This window comes from Acipenser ruthenus, chromosome 21, assembly GCF_902713425.1.
Source record: "Acipenser ruthenus chromosome 21, fAciRut3.2 maternal haplotype, whole genome shotgun sequence".
Classification (NCBI taxonomy): domain Eukaryota; kingdom Metazoa; phylum Chordata; class Actinopteri; order Acipenseriformes; family Acipenseridae; genus Acipenser; species Acipenser ruthenus.
In genome coordinates this window covers 6,150,916-6,166,058 of record NC_081209.1, presented here as the reverse complement: position 1 = coordinate 6,166,058, position 15,143 = coordinate 6,150,916, and the positions used below count along the sequence as shown (strand labels likewise).

The 15,143-nt window shown below is 36.5% G+C and overlaps 2 protein-coding genes across 9 annotated transcripts in view; both read left to right on the top strand.

The window, feature by feature from the left end:
• Positions 1–823: 823 nt before the first annotated feature.
• On the top strand, positions 824–5,089 carry LOC117427778 (GTP-binding nuclear protein Ran). 2 transcript variants are annotated; one of them, XM_034046067.3, is made up of 7 exons: positions 824–960; positions 2,292–2,343; positions 2,616–2,700; positions 3,264–3,389; positions 3,500–3,687; positions 4,153–4,323; positions 4,662–5,089. In XM_034046067.3, exons 2-7 carry the CDS (start codon positions 2,305–2,307, stop codon positions 4,704–4,706), a joined length of 654 nt encoding a protein of 217 aa, XP_033901958.1. In that variant the 5' UTR covers positions 824–960; positions 2,292–2,304; the 3' UTR covers positions 4,707–5,089. The 2 variants fall into 2 exon arrangements, with proteins under 2 accessions (XP_033901958.1, XP_058850590.1); XM_058994607.1 differs by lacking the exon at positions 824–960 and adding an exon at positions 1,075–1,097.
• A 4,747-nt stretch (positions 5,090–9,836) lies between these two features.
• The window catches only part of LOC117428276 (adhesion G-protein coupled receptor D1), a 67,812-nt gene continuing 62,505 nt past the window's right edge, over positions 9,837–15,143 (top strand). The window contains exons 1-6 of one of the 7 annotated variants that reach the window (XM_058994602.1): positions 9,837–10,480; positions 10,572–10,608; positions 11,850–11,966; positions 13,280–13,375; positions 14,091–14,213; positions 14,624–14,800. In XM_058994602.1, coding sequence (XP_058850585.1) covers positions 10,385–10,480; positions 10,572–10,608; positions 11,850–11,966; positions 13,280–13,375; positions 14,091–14,213; positions 14,624–14,800 — 646 coding nt within the window. In that variant the 5' untranslated portion in view covers positions 9,837–10,384. Of the gene's footprint in view, positions 10,481–10,571; positions 10,609–11,849; positions 11,967–13,279; positions 13,376–14,090; positions 14,214–14,623; positions 14,801–15,143 lie in introns of those variants that run through there. The other 6 variants (XM_058994599.1, XM_058994601.1, XM_058994600.1 and 3 more) reach the window with 6 other exon arrangements.

Below are 15,143 nucleotides of genomic sequence, written 5' to 3'. Positions count from 1 at the left end.
CTGAGAAAAATGATCTGATACACTGACTATACCAAGACTGGTGCAATCGTTTTAGTCATATATATAGATCAGTGGTTCCCAACCCCGGTCCTTGGGACGTCCTGTGTCTGCTGGTTTTCATTCCAACTGAGCTCTCAATTATTTAACTAGACCATTAACTGAATTGATAATTTGCTTAATTAGATTTTTTTAAAAATTGTTTTTAGCTTAAAAAAAAGACCTGAGAACATTTGTTTGTTGTTTATTTTACCACTCATTTTCACGGAAATTGTTGAATTATGCGCATTATAACGATTTCATGTCTGTTTTTATGATTTTTATTTGTATGTTGAGGTTATGTATTTCTGTTTATATAGATCAGTTGTCTAATGAAGTATCAGCTATTCAAATCATCTATCACGAACCTTTTCACATGTTCTGTATTTATGAATATATTTGATATATTCTTGTATGTTAAAAAGTAAGAATATAAACTATTTCACGACAGAATTGTACTGTAAATTACTGGGTAGAAATACATTGCAAAAACATTTAGTTGCAAACAATTTATCGTAATTTAATTCTACACCGGGAAACGTTGCATTGCCCAGAAAGTTCACTGTCACATTCAGACCGTGAAAGACGTTTGGAAATTACGGCCATTATGACTTGTAGAGAGTTAGCGTCATGTACTAAATTATACAGCAATTGGAGCCAACATGGTGAGCACGGTAGCACTGTTTCCTTGTCGGGACAGGGCAAAGCCATGTGATCTAAGTAACGGTCCACTGACCAATAGAAAACGCGATCTAGAAATGAGAACCTCCCTTTTAAATGTGGGAAGGTTTTCAAACCCGCCACCTTGCCGCCAGTTGCTATGGAGAACGCGAGTCATGTGACCGAGGTGGCTAGTCTGGGTATTTGAATCGTGGTTCAGCCATTTTCTTCAGGATATTGAAGAGTCAGATAGTTCTGGAAACGGTAAGAAAGAGGCGTATGAAAATCAAAGCAGTATCGTAGGCATCACCACATATATTATAGAAGTAGCGTATGCTGAATTAGAAAGAGTTATTTTAAATCGTATCGGTGTGGTTTTTTGTGAGAGATTTAAACTCTAAGTATGTTTATTTTCTTTATGTTTTATAATGAGGGGTTGCCTCTGAAAGGGAGGGGGTTGAGTTGGCGGGCTTTTCATATGACAATGAGATTGCAGGTTTTTAATATTTGCGCATATGTAATCAGAGCAGTGTTAGGCATAGTAAGAATTGTATTAGATGTTGTCGGTTGTAGGTTGTGATATATTGTCTCGTAAGGTGTTTTATAAGCGTAATTCTGGCGCTTATGCGACGGTGAAATTGCATAACAATTTAAATGTCAAGAATGTTCAAAATAACAAGCATTTATTTAATGCTGGGGTGTGTTGAAGATTTATTGTGATCTGGGTATTGGTTTTAACGTGTCTGATCTGTTTTTCCTAATGATGCGGTAGAAGTTGGGCCTGCTTAGTACATCAGTATTGAAACAGGCAGAGCCTTGACCAGAAATGCGGAAAATGGGCCTTCTGTGATATTCGGTATTAGATAATATTTCATCATTTAAAATACAGGGTAGACCAGATTCCTAATTCTGATAGGAAAACTTCTGATGTCAGGTTATAAGATATCTGAAGCGAATGACAGCTCTAAGGTAAAGTGTCCTCCATGTCTAGTATACTTTGATTAGTTTATTCGTAGTAGTAGTGTAGTGTTCGGAATGGAAATGGATTTTTGTGAATTGAATGAGGGAGGCATCTATTGTGTTTCTTGGCGGTTTAAGTTTAAACGGAGGGTCTAATTTATTCTTTCTACCTTTTTTCCCATCAATAAACCGAGAGTGTTCAAAGTGTGACGCAGAAAGTCGTTTTTCTTTTACTTCATTCATTTAACCATCACCACCATGTGGGGCCTCTTATTTTATTTTTTTTGCCTCGCCCTCATGTGGCCCTTTTGAATGGAGTCTGCCGCACAGACAATTGAATTGACTAGAGTGCAAGAACTTAATCGGTCCAGACTGAATTGTGCTCGACTGAAATCTCAACCTTCTGGTATGGGCGTTGTGTTAAATTGATTTGTAACTTGACTATCCGCGACAGGAAATGCATGTATTAATATGGTGCTAGTATGGTCTATTAGCATAAACCTGTTTTTTTATTATTTAGTGGGTAGGGTTATGTCTTAAGCAATACTATTTTTTAAAATGCATATTTTGATGTCCTGTATGTATAGATTATGGGACTATTTCCACTGCATCTAATTCTTACTTTGTTTTAACAGGTAAAACCTTAAAATGGCTGCACAAGGTGGAGAACCCCAAGTTCAGTTTAAGGTGATCAATTTTTGTTTTTAAGTAAACTTCTACATCTTTTTGGTAGTGTAGAATAGATTGAAAGACAGCAGATGTTACCTCCTTGCATTAAGTACAAAACTAAATCTATGAAGAAATAACAGGTTGCATAGATGGCCTTGTTCATGTAAAAGCTTACCATACTAGTTTGTTTAGGTCCGGTTTGATGCCTATTCTAAACACTTGATTTAATAATGGAAGAAGCATACCTGCTTTATTATAATAGATTTTTTTAACATTATCTTGTTCCACAGCTTGTTCTAGTCGGAGATGGTGGTACTGGCAAAACTACCTTTGTAAAACGTCACTTGACTGGAGAGTTTGAGAAGAAATACGTAGGTAAGTAAATCTGGTATGGCTAACTGTTAAATGGCCTCAATAATCCAGTGCTCCTGCAATGAAATGCACATTTTGTGTATTCTGGTACCAAAATGTGTAGCTCCTAGTAATGGACAAAAAGCTCATCTTGATGTGATGGCATTTCCATAGTTAATCTGTGAGCTGTCATTGCAGTAGTCCACCAATCACAAAAAATTAGACTGATTCACTGCTATTGTTACAGAACTATTTAAACCAAGTTGACTGGCACTCTGTTCGTGTGACTTTACTCAAATGGAAATGCAAAACGTTTTTTAATATGTACACTGCTTTAGTACTGTAGAATTAATGATTTTATAAGTAATCCTTAATTTCCTGATTACATTTTAAACCAGGGTTGATTTAATATAAATTTCTGCAAAAGTTCCTTCATAATTTTACTTTATTCAATGGAAAGAATAAAAGGCTTGTACTTTTAGCCCCTGTTGTAGGATTGATTTACTTTGAACCGTGGCAGGAGGCTTTGTTCTAACTTGACATCCTATACTATTTAAAATATATTTTTTAATTTGTCATCTTTCCAGCTACCTTGGGAGTTGAGGTTCACCCGCTTGTGTTTCATACAAACAGAGGCCCTATTAAATTCAATGTGTGGGACACAGCTGGTCAAGAGAAATTTGGTGGCCTTCGAGATGGCTATTATATTCAAGGTAAGTTTGGAATTAATATTAGTTCTTGGCAGAAGCCTTTATCCAAGGCTAGCCTTGTGGATTAAGTGGAGAACTTTCTTTGAGTTTAACTTGTGTCTTTTCTTTTATAGCTCAGTGTGCCATTATCATGTTTGATGTAACATCAAGGGTAACATATAAAAATGTCCCCAACTGGCACAGAGATTTAGTACGAGTGTGTGAGAATATCCCCATTGTGTTGTGTGGCAACAAAGTCGACATCAAAGACAGGAAGGTGAAGGCAAAGTCCATTGTCTTCCATAGAAAGAAGAACCTCCAGGTATGTTATGTATTTGTTCTAGTGAACTGCACAAGGTGCTTAAAGTATCTGTTGAGACTTCATGCAGTTCACCTATTAAACGGATAATGGCAAAAACTTAAAGGCTACAGCACCCTCTGACTCATGGTGGCTGTTCAATCGGAGCAGAAGTGCAAGTATTCAAATGACGAACTGTCCTGTGTAGAAATGCAAGTAAAATGCTTCAGAAACTGTGTAGTTTACATCTAAAGGTTGTAGACAGCTTTGAAAACCTGGAATGTGCTTTGTCTTGTAACTAATTGTGCAGTCCACCTTAATATAGAATTTAGCTTGCGTAGCTTCACCTTATAAATTAGTTTAGACTATTTTGATTATCAAACCAACCCCATGCATTTAAGTTATAGTAGCTTCAAGTGTTTTATATCTTGTATAAATTGGTGCTTCTGAAAACTTAATCCATGAAACAAATTGTTCCCTTCCTTGTAGTATTACGACATTTCTGCCAAAAGTAACTACAACTTTGAAAAGCCCTTCCTTTGGCTTGCCAGAAAGTTGATTGGAGACCCTAACCTGGAGTTTGTGGCTATGCCCGCATTGGCACCACCAGAGGTTGTTATGGACCCAGCACTGGCAGCACAGTACGAGCAAGATTTACAGGTACGCCACTTTAAATTCAAAGCTGACACTAGAAAGTGGATTGTACTCTGACAGGTGTCTCTTGGCAGAATTAAGAACCTAGCCATTAGAGATGTACTTTGAAAAGGTTTTGACTCAATGTTGCATTGTTTCACTCTTCATGCTACAATCCTTTAATCATTTGCATTTAACATCTGCAAGCTTGCAAATGCAGATTTCAAGATTTGTTTGCAATGATGGGTAATACTAAGACTACCAATAGTTAATGCCGAGTGTCCAGCTGGATGGTATTGGTCACAGTGTAACTTATTTTGTTGTTCCATTGAGGGGGACAATACTAACCCCTGTTTTCTCCTCAGGTTGCTCAGTCTACTGCCCTGCCAGATGATGAGGATGATCTGTGAGTGTGGCTGGAGCCTGGCACCAGCAGTCTAGTTTTATAGGCAGCTGTCTGTGAAAATCTTGGTGGTGCAGCGTGTGTGCCACTGTAGCTCAACAAAACATTTATATATGTGCTTTAAAACCCCCCCGGAGAGGCTGAAGAGTGGATTTCAGAGTGAATGTGTGGCAGTTTAAAACAAAATCCAACCATTGATTCGTACTACTTTGGACCTGCGTAATACTCTGCTTATTGGACTGCAACTATCCTGTTCGTTTCCTTCTCGGTTTAAATCTAATTTATAAGCCTTCTGCAGTAAATACACATTGGTGGCACTTGTTTGTTACACTCTCCCCATTTTTTCTTTTTGTTTAACATAATAAAGTTGTATTTCAGTTTTGAAAGCTATTCTGGGTTTTTTTGGTGCATGTTGTAAATCAGGAGCAAATATTAGAAATAAAACCGATTTAAATGGAAGCTTTCTCTTCATGCCTTACAGTTGAAGTTAATGTACTTTTATTTCAGTTTGCTGAGACAAGGAGACAAACCTGGTAATTTAAGTTCTTCAAATGGTCGTGTATTCTGCTTTAGGACTGTTTTGTCAGTATGTTAACCTGTTTTGAGGGGTCTGTGTTAACGTGAACAGAGTACCTTGCATTAAGTTGGTAAGCGGTGAATTAATAACTTAAATAGCAATGGGTAGCTATTCTAGCACATTGATTTAAGGTGTCATGTGAACAACACTCCTACCCTATTGAGATTAAACATGAAAGTCTTAACTTGTAAGTATTGGGTCTTTCTGTCTCTTCAGTACAGTCTATTAACAGTGATCAGTACAGTGATTGGGAAAACCCATCCTTCATACAAAATGTGTTTAATGGCCTAAAATCAAGATCTAAAGCATCTGCAGACCTTCAAAGCTGATACTATTGGCATGCTCATACTAAGTTTTCATTAACTAGCTCCAAGTCTGTACAGTTGGTAAGTCTTATTCTGTAACTGTGGAAATAGATCTTGTAAAAGGCATAACTAGCTGGAAACCAATCTGGAAGATTCTTTGCCTGTCCAAATAAACTGCCCAATAGGGATGTGTGTGTAATAAATATATAAAAATATATATATAAAAGAAGTTAGAAATTATGTACGCTTTACATTTTCCCTAAATAATAAATGCCCTGCTCAGTGTAAATTGTGTTATTTAAATAGCTGGTGCAGGTAAAACTGTCAAAGCACATTTGCATGCAGTCTAAATTGTTAGGCACTGAGTATGTCTTGTGTAAATGCAGTATATAGAATACATGCTGGAGCCAATATTCTCCAGCGAAATTCTGATGATTAATCTGCACACACCTCCCTGTAGTTGTATGTTTGATCTTGTTTTTCACCAACTATCAATCATTCATTTTAACAGGGAAAAAAAAATATATATATTCAAACACAGTTTCATTTATGACTGAAATGTAACATGATTTTACTTACGTAAACGTGCAAATACGTCACACGGAAATCTTAAGAATCAACCCAGTGGTGTTAGTGCAACATTGGCTGTGCTGGTTTTAACGTGTATTTTCGTTGTTCTCCAATAGAGGGTGCAACAAGTCTGATCTTGCAGTTGTAGAGAATTAATCCCCAGTTTGCATTTAAGACTTATTTTGACGGTTGAGGTTTTTTTTTTTTTTTAAATCTATGTTGATATTGATTTGAAACCACTATCAAACGGGGAACCAGCCTATGTGTTAATAATCATTAGTCAAAAATCGTGCATCTGCACAAACAAAACACTTAACCTTGTTGATTATCCCTAGACCAGTGTAAATGAAAGTGCAAACAATTCCTGTGCATTCTGGTTGTATTTTTGTAAATTGTTTTCATGTGCAAAAAATGAAAGGTGCCAATGCTTAAGGATAATTTGTAAAGTCAGATTTTGATACCCACTGGCACACACACATTCCCATCATAATAATAGACAAAGAGAAGTGGGGATACATTTTATTGTACTAACTACACAGTAATTAATCGCAAGCTTTCAAGGCCTCTGATACGGCTACCATTTCTCCTGTCAACATCATAATGGAATTTTCAACTAATCATTGCTTTTTTTTTTTTTTTTTACTGGAGATAGAAATCAGTACATCTGCAACGTTTTCGTCCAGAAGGTGGCGCCACGAACGTGCCTAATTCGGGTTAGTTTATTGTTTGTTGGGGGTGACAACTTTATCCTAAAAATAATTCCCATTGAATTTGACCTTATAAATGAATGCTGCTTTGTGAGTTTTGTTTGGCTAAACGCAGCAGAAGGGTAGTCAAGGTAGGCAGTATATTCATAAATAAATAAATACATTTTATTCACACCTAGTTAGGTGTAACACATATATATATATATATATATATATATATATATATATATATACACACACAGTACTGTGCAAAAGTTTTAGGCAGGTGTGAAAAAATGCTGTAAAGTAAGAATGCTTTCAAAAATAGACATGTTAATAGATTATATTTATCAATTAACTAAATGCAAAGTGAGTGAACAGAAGAAAAATCTACATCAAATCCATATTTGGTGTGACCACCCTTTGCCTTCAAAACAGCATCAATTCTAGGTACACTTGCACAAAGTCAGGGATTTTGTAGGCATATAGTCAGGTGTAAGATTAAACAATTATACCAAACAGGTGCTAATGATCATCAATTCAATATGTAGGTTGAAACACAATCATTAACTGAAACAGAAACAGCTGTGTAGGAGGAATAAAACTGGGTGAGGAACAGCCAAACTCAGCTAACAAGGTGAGGTTGCTGAAGACAGTTTACTGTCAAAAGTCATACACCATGGCAAGACTGAGCACAGCAACAAGACACAAGGTAGTTATACTGCATCAGCAAGGTCTCTCCCAGGCAGAAATTTCAAGGCAGACAGGGGTTTCCAGATGTGCTGTCCAAGCTCTTTTGAAGAAGCACAAAGAAACGGGCAACGTTGAGGACCGTAGACGCAGTGGTCGGCCAAGGAAACTTACTGCAGCAGATGAAAGACACATCATGCTTACTTCCCTTCGCAATTGGAAGATGTCCAGCAGTGCCATCAACTCAGAATTGGCAGAAAACAGTGGGACCCTGGTACACCCATCTACTGTCCGGAGAAGTCTGGTCAAAAGTGGCCTTCATGGAAGACTTGCGGCCAAAAAGCCATACCTCCGACGTGGAAACAAGGCCAAGCGACTCAACTATGCACGAAACCCAGGAACTGGGGTGCAGAAAAATGGCAGCAGGTGCTCTGGACTGATGCGTCAAAATTTGAAATATTTGGCTGTAGCAGAAGGCAGTTTGTTCGCCGAAGGGCTGGAGAGCAGTACACGAATGAATGACTGCAGGCAACAGTGAAGCATGGTGGAGGTTCCTTGCAAGTTTGGGGCTGCATTTCTGCAAATGGAGTTGGGGATTTGGTCAGAATTAATGGTCTCCTCAATGCTGAGAAGTACAGGCAGATACTTATCCATCATGCAATACCATCAGGGAGGCATCTGATTGGCCCCAAATTTATTCTGCAGCATGACAACGACCCCAAACATACAGCGAAAGTCATTAAGAACTATCTTCAGCGTAAAGAAGAACAAGGAGTCCTGGAAGTGATGGTATGACGCCCACAGAGCCCTGATCTCAACATCATCGAGTCTGTCTGGGATTACATGAAGAGAGAGAAGCAACTGAGGCTGCCTAAATCCACAGAAGAACTGTGGTTAGTTCTCCAAGATGTTTGGGCCAACCTACCTGCCGAGTTCTTTCAAAAACTGTGTGCAAGTGTACCTAGAAGAATTGATGCTGTTTTGAAGGCAAAGGGTGGTCACACCAAATATTGATTTGATGTAGATTTTTCTTCTGTTCACTCACTTTGCATTTTGTTAATTGATAAATATAAACTATTAACATGTCTATTTTTGAAAGCATTCTTACTTTACAGCATTTTTTCACATCTGCCTAAAACTTTTACACAGTACTGTGTGTATATATATGTGTATATATATATATATATATATATATATATATATATATATATATGTAAAACACACGTACACTGACAGCGCAGGCGCTTTGCAGATATGTGAGTAGTTCAGTTTAATGACAAACAAGCAGCAATTACTGAACTGCACTGTAGTCTTGGAGACGGTATGGAGACAATATTTTGCTTTTCTTTCTTCAGGGGGTGTTTTTCCTTAACAAATGCTGCCAATTAAAGATATCAGGTTCTCATGGCCAGGACAATTGGAAATACAACGAACAGAAAACAAAACATATATATAAATATGGTTTAAGTTATAAACACAGAGACGGAAATTATTTCCTGGTGAAGTTTTGCATGGCAATGTCATAACCATTACATGTTCATAACAGACCTCAAACCTCAACAGATGTTTTAATTTTTTTTTGTAGTAGTAGTAGACAAATTGCGGTCTTTCTGCAGGTATTGATGTGCAGACTTGGAGTTCCCCATTGATAGTGTGATGACAACGTGGATTATGCGATGAAGAGGGGCAGGGTAGCTGTGCTCTCCACAAGCGCGAGTTAGAATCCAGTTTTGGTGTTGGTTTAATGAAAGCCATCCACTTCACAGGACTTTTAATGCGGGTTGATTCAAGCTGTTTTCATGCCTGTTAATGGGAAAAGCAATGCAACGCACACTACTATCCCTGGTAACAAGCATTTTTCTCTGCAATTAAAATTGAAATATAATTGAAAGCTCAACTTGCTCGCTGTGCCCTATACAAATTTGTGTAGTATTTTGGTTTGCCTATACCCATAGCCCTAGGCTAGTCGCAAATGTCATACATATCGTTTCATACACCCGTATTATTTATTTTTCTGGTACGATGACTGCAGGAATGATACTCCCACACCATAAGATATGTTTGAATCTTAAAAGGATATTTTTGTATTATAGAGTAAATTAACGGACTGAGATCTTCATGTGAAAAGAAGAAAACACTTTTGGTTTTGAACTGGTGACGAGGTTTGAGAATCTAAACCATAAACACTTTTCCTTATTTATTTATTTATTTATTTATTTATTTATTTATTCATTCATTTGGACACACCCATAACACATTTATTACTACAGAATCTTTCGTTCTCGCTACCGCAATATTCTAAGTGGAGTTCAGACCCAAACTAAAGTTTCACTTCAACAATGACATCACAATTTCAATTTCCCCACCCAACGTGATCTGTGATGGGACTGGAGTCACAGCCAGACCACTGAATTCTTGCTAGTAATCTCCAACTGAAGAGAGCTGCGCCGAGAACTAAACGAATTTAACCCAAGGCAGATAACTGACAAACAAAAAATGGATACAGTACCCGCGCTGTGATCGGGTGGATTATAAAATTGGAAAGAAGGGCAGAAAGTCGAAAACAGAACAAGATTTGAAGATTATAATTGTTTTTATCTGTTATTACGTTTTGTAAATGCTGATTCAACTCTGGTCTGTATTGCCAAAATAACATACATACACGCGTGCAAGTATCACAGCCTTAATAGCTGGGACTCCATATATGTTTGTCATATATTATTGAGAGAGAGAAGGAAAGAAATTGATACTTGTGAAATTCTTAACTTGCATAAATCTCGGGGAAAATGTGCATCCCACTTTGGAATTGCTGTAGAAAGGGGTTCTAGCATTTAAAGGAAACAACATAAAAAAATAAATGAAAAAGGAAATACCTACAGGACACGCTATGGAAAAATTGTGTCTTCTTTTCTCAATTACCACATTTCTGGCTCTAATTCCTTCACATTTACAGGTAATATAACCTCACTTTTAAAAAGCTGTATACAAGTTTTGTTTTGCTTATGATGAATACCGTTGTATAAATATATTTGTATTGTTTGTAGGTTTCTGGTCAATACACACCGCCAACCGACCATCCAGGTAAATATTTTTATATCGTTTCCCGATGTATGGGGACTTATAGCACCTGGCATAGAATAACATTTTGTTGCAGTATTAGATATCTGTGGCTTTTGATATTTAGTATGAGGCTACATAACAATTTAATATAAAAACAGATTAATGAATGCGTTTGCATGGATTATTCATGCTGCTAATTACACCAAACTTCTAGTAATAACAACGGTTATATACCTTGGCAAGGTTTTTATTTATGTATTTATGATGTATTTATAAGGGAGACCAAACTGATTCTTATGGTCTTGACTATAGCCTACTGTGCATGGGACTTTACTCATAATAATTTATGAAGGAAAGATGCTCCTAGGCTATCATAGGTATATTCGTACAAACTCAGAAACGCGGAGGTCCTGTAATGAGATACGTCTACCTGCGATACTAGAAGCAGAACAAGTTCAATCATAAATATAACTTGTTGATTTGTAGGTCCCTCCTCGTAATACAGTAGTTTAAAATAAATTAATTTGATAAGAGCGGTCTTTTTCAAATCGGCGTTGCAGTCTGTTTAATGCACACACATATACGAACATTGCTTTACTAAAACATACTGGCAAAACGTAAACCACAGGCACACGCTGTAACACTTACAGATACACTAGGAAAGAAAATAAAAGAAAACTCAATACATAATGTTTCTTCTTATTTTTTTACAATATATTTTTCTTTCCCGTTTGCATATTAACAGTGTTTCTTTGTTTTATAAAAAATGTTCTGTGTTTTGTATTGTACTACAGTTTATTATTATTATTATTATTATTATCATTATTATTATTATTATTATTATTATTATTATTATTATTATTACTACTACTACTACTACTACTACTACTACTACTACTAATACTAATAATAATAATAATAATAATCCTCTTTGGTTGCACATTTTCTTTATGGAACAGTGTCACTGTATTGACAGAATGGGTAATGTTTACAAAGTAGACAGACGTTTTGATGATGTCTTTAACACTGTTTGTTTAAAATGACATGTCAGTACACCTATGCACAATTTCCATTGTTAATTTTGGACATGAGCAGTTTGCCCTTCCAAATAATGAGTACATTTTGCAAAAAAAAAAAGTCAAAGTGTCTGAAAACTACGCTGAGATTATGCGTGTCATTAAGCAATCTTTGTAAGGCTACAATGAATGCTATTACAATATAGAGAAGACAATGTGTCTGTGTTCATCCATCTGTTGCTTCAGGTTTCCAGGTTTTAGCCTCGGCCTCCCACTATTGGCCCTTGGATGCGGTGGATGGGATTTACGGACTTTGGGATGCAATTGGAAACCGAACAGGTCATGTTAATGGAAGCAGTATAAGTATGTGGCAGTGACAAATGATGGCTTACAACAGCACCAGAATCTTACAGAATCTGTGTGGGCTTCATTAAACTACTGTCCCATCTAATTGCTTGTTTGATTACTTCAAAAAGCATGTTCAACAAAAAATGCACTATACTGTTCGCGGGTACATATTTATACAGCGCTTAAGTTTAAATGCAGAACTAGATTTATAGATGAACACCCTTAAAATAAGCTTATTTGCAAATAAATAAACTGCATTCCTGTTCGAATCCCTCATACTTTTCTGAGCTTTTGTTGAAATGCACATAAGCAAACAACAAAGTGGTTGTGGACCATGAATCTATAGGCCTACATTGAATACAGATGGTTTGGGAATATAGTGCAGTGTGGGTCAGGAGAAACGTTTTTTTTTTTTTCTTCTTTCTTGTGAAATGCGTACATGGTTAAAAAAAAAAAGCAATGTACTTTTATTTGAAAATAAGTCAATTAAAGGGAGTTCATCTTAATTTCTGCATTCCCCATCCAAGCACCCATTGCATTTTATAAAAGTCTACTTGCTGATTTCTTCAGCCTCAAAAACCACAAATCCCATTAAAAGTTCTTGTTGGTAATGGTGTGTGCTTGTTTATGTGTGTGTATATGAATATACTGTACGCAGAGATTAGGAATTTATTTTCGACTGGGAGAGCGTTCTTTCGGTGAATTACCGCTTTGAGGCAAAGGGAAACAATATCTTGCTAACAGATGCATACCAGAAAGAAAACTCTGAAAGCTCCATTTTATTGAGGGAAATGTCTTTGGAGATTACTTAAAGTAAACGTATGACTGCACGTGCCAAAAAATAGAAAAATGGAATCATTATGGCACGCAATTTATTTTGAGCAAAGCTTTGTATTTTTCCATGCTGGGCAGACAGATGTGAATGAAATTATTATTATTGTTATTATTATTATTATTAGTAGTACTCGTAGTATTAACAGTATTAGTATTATCATTGTTTCAGTAAGTGTTTCTATACCCAATATTAACACTTATGTGTGAGTGGACAGTGCTCTCTATAAATCAGTCACATCCACTGTTATTTACATACAAATTAAAAGAAGAATTGCATTCATTTGTTCCTTAACTGCTTCTATTATGTTTAGCCTAAGCACTGTATACAGTGAATATCCTGTCCATATTGTGTTCTCTATTGTACACTCTCTGTATTACCTGTCTATGTGTTCTCTTGTGTGTGTGTGTGTGTTTATATCATTATTTTCACTATGTGTGCACCCATCATGTGTTGTATTGTAATTCATGGTTTTCCTTGTTTTTGTTCCATCCAGCTCTCAGAATCCACAACCATACTGTGCTTCTTTCCCATAACCCTACCTCTGTATATACCAATGACTCTGCCTACACTAACCTTACTGCAACCGTAGGTGAGGATTCAGTGGTTTCTGTCTTTGTTTGATAGGGAAGATACACTGAAGTTAGCAGGGATTACACAGGGTAATAAACAGCGGAACAGATTATGCAGGGAAAGATGTATAGGTATCCCACAACCTCATTGACATACCATAAAATTATTTTCTCAATAGAGCGGATTTGTAGTGTTTTGGAAGCAGTATTAGCAATGAAGTGACACCTCTGTTTGAGGGTATCCAAGTATTCACTTGAGATTTTAGATCCCAATTCCAATCCTTTTCCTGAATTTTCATTCTTAATCTGAATATTGAAAGAATATTACATTTAAGTAATCATCTGCAGAATGCTATCTGGAAATAATTGAGACATATTCAAGTAATACCTTATGATGTTTAAAAGCAATACACTTGTAAATTAACCGCAGGGTTGAAACACAAACCAAAATGATGATTTACTGTAGTAATTAAATTGGATTTTAATGGTTAATTACTTAAATGTAATTACTATACCAGTATGTATCAAGTGTCAATTGATAGAAAAAGCTACCCTACACATATAACATTTTCAAACTCTAAATCTGGTTAAAAATGGCATATTACTTAAAGTTTTGGTACAATATCCTAAAGCAGAATTCCGTTTTTTTTGTTCTTTAGGCCCAAAACGATTGGGAGTGAATTTTATTTCTAGAACAGAAAAGAATAATACCTCATTCCTCTTTTCCTCCTGTAGACATTGTAGAAGGAATGGTTAACAGAGGGATTTATCTCAATGGAGATGCTGGAGCCACATTTTTACATTTTGGGAGCTATGAAAACAGTTGTATTAGTGATCCAGCACTCTGTGGACCTCAAGGTGAGGCATGCCTCTGTACTCGATCTTTAAGGTTTTCATTTTCATCCATAAGTCTAACAATAACAGTCCCAAAAATCTCAGTAGAGGTAAGGCAAAAATAAGATATTTTACCTTTAAATTTTTTCTAATGTTGGCCAGATTTACTTAATCTTTTCCTTCAGTGCAACGTTTGTACTATAAAATATTTTAATACTAGATTACTTTGGATTTACTTTGGAGACTTCTTTTTTTATTGTATCTAAATAGTACAGGAAAAACATGAATATAATGTTGTTATGTGTAGATCCTGACAAGTTATTTATTTCATTTATTTTGTGTCCTTATGATCCACCCTAATCCATGACGTGTATAATTATATCTCAAAGCTGAAATGCTCCATTTGACTGGAATCTTCTCTCATGCTCTCTTAGGTGTAACATTCTCTTTCTTTTGGAAGAACCTAGAAAGCCTGTCCCGGTTTGCCATGGCCTCTGGAGGGAAAGTGATTTCCAATGGGTTCTCAATTTACTCCAATGGGTTTGCAGACTACGTGGAGTTTTATACTCGAGGGGACTCCCGAACATGGAGAGCAAAAATCACCCCGCCAGGTACCACTTCTAACCACAACTAACTGGGGTTCAGTAGCACGGTTAAATAGAAAACGGAGGAAAAAGCAGGCCTTTCCTAGTTAAGGCTGCTTCTTTACTCCTGGTAAAATCTTGGGTAGCCAGTTCTATCTTTGTGGAGTGATTTGAGGAGCTGGGTTGAACAGTGCTTTCAAACTGTAATTTAATTCACCATTGGGAGCTTGTAGCTTGACCCAGATGTTGAGATTGCATTCACATTGCCTTCGATGCAACTGTAAAGCACTTTGAACAAACAGAAGAGTTCTTCCAGGGACCAAAATACAGAATGAGTCCAAATCAAGCAGAAACAGGAATCGCAACCATT

Excerpts from the sequence above, each read along its gene's own strand:
- LOC117427778 (XM_034046067.3), top strand. The coding sequence starts at position 2,305 with ATGGCTGCACAAGGTGGAGAACCCCAAGTTCAGTTTAAG. Across the intron at positions 2,344-2,615 it reads AACCCCAAGTTCAGTTTAAG|CTTGTTCTAGTCGGAGATGG; the intron begins GTGATCAATTTT and ends CTTGTTCCACAG. Across the intron at positions 2,701-3,263 it reads GTTTGAGAAGAAATACGTAG|CTACCTTGGGAGTTGAGGTT; the intron begins GTAAGTAAATCT and ends TCATCTTTCCAG.